Source organism: Salvelinus namaycush, chromosome 31 (assembly GCF_016432855.1).
Source record: "Salvelinus namaycush isolate Seneca chromosome 31, SaNama_1.0, whole genome shotgun sequence".
NCBI classification, from domain to species: domain Eukaryota; kingdom Metazoa; phylum Chordata; class Actinopteri; order Salmoniformes; family Salmonidae; genus Salvelinus; species Salvelinus namaycush.
Window position 1 is genome coordinate 4800328 of NC_052337.1, and position 6603 is coordinate 4806930.

Below are 6603 nucleotides of genomic sequence, written 5' to 3' on the forward strand. Positions count from 1 at the left end.
ATTTTACCACAGAACGTTGTCAAAACGTTTTCAAGGCATAGAGTGGAAATCTTTTTTTTCAGGTTAAGATTGCATTGGCAGTGTCATCTCATACACTATCACATCTGCAAACTATTGAAAGCTATTTTAGGAGAGCACTGACCAAGTTTTCTTTAGGTTTCAAATTCCAGAAGTGATGTCACTCAAACACGTGCACAAAGCACATTTCTTCCTCTCATTGCTAATGTATCTGAAGCTAGGTATAAAATGCACTTAAACACAGATCTAGGATCAGATTACTGTACTTTCAAACCTAATCTTTACCAGCAGGAGAACGAAAACAATCTGACCACGTATCAGTGGTTAAAGGTACACTATGGAAGTTTAGTTGCTAATTGTTTTACCTCAGATTTGGCTTAAATTTGAACTGTATGGTTTATATACAATCTGGTATCATCTTACTCCATATATTACCTCATTGAACCACACAATCCATTATTTTAGGCTAACAAACCTTCGCAATAAGCTTTTGCTCATGGGCGTGGGGAGGTGTGCCCCTCTCTGTCAAATGCTGTAATTTCTGGATTAAATGTATGTAAAGGGTATTACGGGACCCTTTTTGACTCAGGAGCACCTCCCAGAAGCAAAGCATTTGTTATGTAACATTAAGAGCAACTTCTACCCAAGCCCCATCTCAACACAATGTTTATTTCTTCCTCCTTTAACTCCTATAACCAACGGGACAGACTAACACAACCCAATACAGGCTCCAATGCCAGCAAAGCAGCAGAGGACGGTTCATTGTTCCAGATGAGAGGTGGTTTGTATTCATTAGGGTACACAACGGAAAACGCCACCCCCCCCCGAAAAAAACAAAATGTGCAACTGGAAAAAAAAGTTGAGTTTCTTATTTTCTAAACGTCTGGTAGTCCCTCCCTGTTTTAGTCTGTTTTCTTCTGTTTGGTGCCTAATGAACATGCCCTGAGAATTGGCGCACCTACAGTGTGTGGTTTGGTTTGTGTTTGTAAAACAATCAATAGATCTGTGGGATATGACACTATGTTGCACTGCGTGCCTTTATCAGTGTTAACAATATCGTTTCTAATCTTGAACAAACCTTCCATGCATTATACAATCGTTAAAATAGGTTTCAAGGGCTTACAGGTTTTTGGGGTTTTGATTGGATGAGCTAAAGCTGACAAAGGTGGATATGGATAAAGATGTGAGTGTTTTACTTGGTTTTATTTGCTCTGCTTTGTCATTTTACTATGGATTCAAACAACTGAACTCCTATTGTAACAATGCATAACGATATAACAACAACTTGATATGCTAAGCACTTTTCATATATTACAGTATAAGTGCATTCATTATTACCACTTCTTATTCTACTCACATATTTGAAAATTCTGGAGAGAGAGAGTACTTAGAAAAACCTTGTCTGAATTCTGTTTTTAGTGTCAAAATATTCCTTGAAATTGCAGATACAAAATGAATCTCATAGGGCGTATCAATCTACAAAAAGGGAATTGAAACTGTACTGCGTGTATTTTCAGGCCAAAATAAATAGCCGTATAAATATCCAAACCACGGTGATGCATACTCTCATAACCCCATGACAACACAACAAGCTTACATCCCCTGATTAGAAAATGTAGAAGTTGTGGATGAAGTACTGAATAAAACATGAGTCAAGGTGTCAACAAAAGTGCACTCTTAGAAAAAGAGAGACGCTGTCTAGAACCTAAAAGGGTTCTTCAGCTGTGCCCATAGGAGAACCCTTTGGAGAACCCTTTGAAGAATCCTTTTCGGTTCCAGGTAGAACCCTTTCGAGTTCCATGTAGAACACTTTACACAGAGGGATCTACATGGAACACAAAAGAGTTCTACCTGGAACCAAAAAGGGTTTATCTGGAAGCAAAAATGGTTCTCCTATGGGGACAGCTGAATAACCCTTTGGAACCCTTTTTTTCTAAGAGTGTACAAGAGTCAAAACAGTTTTTCAATGTTGGCATTTTTATGATAATGTCCCAAATGGCACCCTATTCCCATAGGGCTCTGGTCAAAAGTAGTGCACTAAATAGGGAATAGGGTGCCATTTGGGATGCAAACCTATGTCAGTCCCCCTGTTATTTCACTTCCTCTCATTATACATGCAAGCACCTGGCAACCACTCTCCAGCAATACAGTGTAAACAATCAGGGCCGGCCCTAGCCTTTTGGGGGCCCTAAGCAAGTATGGTTGGGGGGGCCCCCATCTCGTGGCAAAACATTTTAGTGGCGCCTCTCTTGACAGCGGAAATAAATTAAATGCAAAGTTAAATTCCTGCAGTTCTACACATTTTGCCATGGGGCAGAGAGAGACATTTAGCAATTTTATAAAACTACATGAGCAAAGTCATTGTAGCCTTTCATTTCACTTCCCCTGGCTGTGAGAACCATGGCATGAGCACAGGCTGACTTGGCAATGCTGTAGTGTCCATTACAATGTAGAATCTTGTTCAAACCGTTCGGTTATCCATATTACCAGAGGTTCCCCTTGTTCTTCCTATGGTAGTTTCACAGCTGAAATGTATTGTTTAACCTTTATTTAACTAGGCAAGTCAGTTAAGAACAAATTCTTATTTACAATGACAGCCTATCCCGGACGACACTGGGCCAATTGTGCGCCGCCCTATGGGACTCCCAATCACGGCCAGATGTGATATAGCCTGGATTTGAACCAGGGACTGTAGTGATGCCCCTTGCGCCACTCAGGAGCCCCATGGAACATGACAACAATTTGGGAGATAACAATAGATGTTTAAGTCAAAGATACTGGTTTCCCATATCCATCTGTGGCAAAGTTTTCCATAAATACTTGACAAATATAGCTCCAGCATCAGCCATTCAGTAGCCTAATCAGTAGGCTAATCTTTTGAATACTGTCTAGCAACAACATATAACATAAGCTAGCTAGGGAGGGTTAGCAAGCTACGTAGCTAGCTACACTGACAGCTGTTAGTGCCCTACTAGTTGTTATTTCTCCACTCCACATGGAAATCCCCACAACCTTCCCATCCACATTTCGTGAATATGTATTAGCAGCCTACGTCATTCTTAGTGCCGTGCGTGCCCGATCGGTATTCGGCTATGATTAGTACAAGTTTAGATAGCTGACAATTAGCCATGTACATTTTTTGATTGGTAGTTAGTCTAACCAGCTAATTGAGTGACTGACATTAGAAGAGAAAAATTGCTGATGCACAACCACATTTTGAAATTGCAACTGGTGTATTTTAATATTCTTACTCTCAATAGCAAGTTGAGATGCCGACTGAGTTCCCCAAAAATTCTTGAGGGCCCGCTAGTGGCAGGGTGCCCTAAGCGACTGCTTATGTTGCTTTTGCCTGGCCCTGTAGACAATGTACACTGATACAGAGCAAGGCTGCAAAACAAATACAAAAAAACGATTAAGTAGCCTGTTATGTGCCTGTAGCAATACAAGCAGTCGGCATATAATGTTGTGTACTACCTGTTTTCTATAAGAAGTGGCTTCTGCATAGAAATTAAGAACAGTAATGTATAATTGAGTGGATTAAAGTTATATGTTAATTATGCAACAGCCTAGTTTACCATATTTAATCAGAAGATTCAATGACTAAATTTATAATTTTAATAATACATTTGACATTATACTGTAATAATGTCCTACTGTCCAGACACCTATAGACCAACCTAGGCTGAGCAGCCAATTTGTGGATGATCAACTGTTCAGTAATGAATGTGTTTAAAAACACGTGTCTGTATGGAATAGGTGTTGATGTTATGGACCAAGGCTGCCCACGCTGCGGGGTTTCTTGGAGGGGTTTGTCTGTTGCAGCAGGGGGAGCAGCAAAGCAGCGATGTTCCACCCTACGTCACGAAGAGCAAAATCTACAGAGACTCAAATCTCCTCTCCTGCAAGCTGCGCATTAAATACCGGAGTCCACACAGATGGATTTTTAGAGGCAGACCTCAATGCGGACGGAACGACATGCACTATCTGATATTTCAATCCGTTCGATACAACATGAGATCAACAGTCTAAAGTTTAATATTTTCATCGTTTGTGTTGATACGTGAGTATTCTGTGCCAAATTAGTATGTAATCTTTATGCACGCACGCATTGACATCCGCGTGTCTATGAGCTATCTATTGTTTTTCCTGTCTTAATCTAATTATTTTCGATAAAATAACATTGGTACAAAAGAGGGGATACGGATGGTGGGCGGTGTATAGCCCATTGTTCCCACTATGCGGTAGTTTTTGACCGCATCTAATTGCCTGCATCCAGCCCGCATCTTTGGCACGTCAGCGGCTCCTTGCCTTCTCAATTGAACGCGAAAAGGATGGAATTTTATAGACGTCTACTCTGAACCAAGCAGTTCTCGTTAAAAGCCATGCAGATTAAAATAGTCCGCTCAAAAGTAGTATCTAGTTATTTATTCAGATATTAAAAGGAGCACCATAACACTCACCTTAAGCACTGGTATGATTCAAGATGTAGATGCTATGTCAACCAGTCACTGACATGGACTGTTCCTGACCTTATAATTTTGTAGGCTATAAAGAACGAAATTAGCAGATATTACTCTCATTGACGCTACAAAACACGTTTATGTAGTGAAATAGATTAAAGCCCAGGGCTTTTGAGACTATAATGACAGTAATGTTTTCAGTTTTTCCTTCCTGTGGTGGTCTTGCATAGTCATTGACTTCCCTCTCTTTGATCCAATGAGAATGCTGAGTTAGCATATAACACTTGGGTAATTTTTTGCTGGGAATCTAAAACCGTTTACGGGTATGGGTGGAATTGATGGGCTCAAAAATCGAACACCTGCGGGTCGGCACATGCCTGTCTACATATTTTCTCACAGGACCTTCTTGATTATCCTTCCTGAATTGAATTTGTGCAGTAGTCTGTACACTCTTAGAAAAAAATTGGAGTACCCTTTTTGCTTCCAAGTGGAACCCTTTTGAGTTCCGTGTAGACCTCTCCTTGGACAGGGTTACATGGAACCCAAAAGGGTTCTACCTGGAACCAAAGTTTTTTTTCAAAGGGTTCTCCTATGGGGACAGCCAAAGAACCCTTTTAAGTTCTAGATAGCACCTTTTTTCTAAGAGGGTTTGAGGACTTGGAGTAAGGTTTACAAAAATGTCCAAGAGACCCTATCATGATGTAAAATTAAAAAAAAAAAAAAATACTGCAACAAACTGGCCCTATTTTGCTGCTTTAGATGAAGTGCCAGCCCATCTCTGGTACATTGTTAAAATAATGCCCATTCAGGCGCATCGTACTAAATCACTTTTTCAATTCTAAAAGGAGGAATTAATGGTGTACAACTAATACCAAGCACTGTAAGAAATGCAAATATTTTTTAATCAATCAAGAGAGTATTGTTTTTTTAAACAAGAGGTTGCCAATTGTTGTCTCCCTGCCTGCTCCCATACAGATCCCCAGATAAACAGTCATCATGCCGGAGCAGAGCAACGACTATCGTGTGGTGGTGTTCGGCGCCGGAGGTGTGGGGAAGAGCTCCCTGGTTCTCCGCTTCGTCAAGGGGACCTTCCGCGACAGCTACATCCCCACCGTGGAGGACACATACAGACAGGTGATTAGCTGCGACAAGAGCATCTGCACGCTCCAGATCACAGACACCACAGGCAGCCACCAGTTCCCCGCCATGCAGCGTCTGTCCATCTCCAAGGGCCACGCATTCATCCTGGTCTACTCTGTCACCAGCCGTCAGTCTCTGGAAGAGCTCAAGCCTATCTACGAGCAGGTGTGTCAGATCAAGGGCGAAGTGGAGACGTGTCCCATCATGCTGGTGGGCAACAAGTGCGACGAGACGTCGGCGCGCGAGGTGGAGACCACGGATGGCGACGCCACGTCCAAGAAGTGGAAGTGCGCCTTCATGGAGACGTCGGCCAAGACCAACCACAACGTCAAGGAGCTCTTCCAGGAGCTGCTCAACCTGGAGAAACGCAGGACTGTCAGCCTCCAGATCGACGGCAAATCGAAGCAGCAGAAACGCGCCGAGAAGCTCAAGGGCAAGTGTGTGGTCATGTGACGTGGACTTAAGGAGAAGGAGGTGGAAGTGCAGGAGGCCCGAAAAATCTCAAAGGGACGAAGGGCAAGGAGCGAGGGAGAAACAAGGTTTGGAGGGGGTTCGGACTCTTGCCATGGGGCAGACCGTGCATCGTAAGACACACTCCTGCAGACAAGCTAAAATACCTGGAAGTTTACATCCAATGGAAAGAGTGGAACAAGGGTATGCCTACTACACTAAGATTTATTCAGCCTGACTCATTGTCACATCCAACAGCCAATCAAACAGAGCGGAAGACACCCCGTGAAGAAGAGTTCTCCTTTTCAGCCACATACACAAAGAGATGCTTTGAATGAAATCATACTAATTCCAAGTTTGCAACCAAGAGGATTCTTTAATTGAATCTACTGTAGAATTGCACCCGTTCGAGGTCTCAACACTAATCAGCACCAGTGCTTGGCAACCTTCCCCTAGCGCCCAGAGACCCCTAACCTCCACGAAAACCCCAGAGACAGACAGAGCTGAGCTAAACAGAGGCAGTCCGAGAGATGCA

The 6603-nt window shown here is 42.6% G+C and overlaps 1 protein-coding gene across 1 annotated transcript; it reads left to right on the forward strand.

The window, feature by feature from the left end:
• The first annotated feature begins 5474 nt into the window (after nucleotides 1–5474).
• On the forward strand, nucleotides 5475–6376 carry LOC120025449 (GTP-binding protein Di-Ras2). Its single transcript, XM_038969994.1, has one exon. The coding sequence runs from the start codon at nucleotides 5475–5477 to the stop codon at nucleotides 6069–6071; it is 597 nt and encodes a 198-aa protein (XP_038825922.1). The 3' UTR covers nucleotides 6072–6376.
• Nucleotides 6377–6603: the final 227 nt, after the last annotated feature.

Bases quoted from the DNA above. Each gene is read 5' to 3' on its own strand.
- LOC120025449 (XM_038969994.1), top strand. From the start codon at position 5,475: ATGCCGGAGCAGAGCAACGACTATCGTGTGGTGGTGTTCGGCGCCGGA.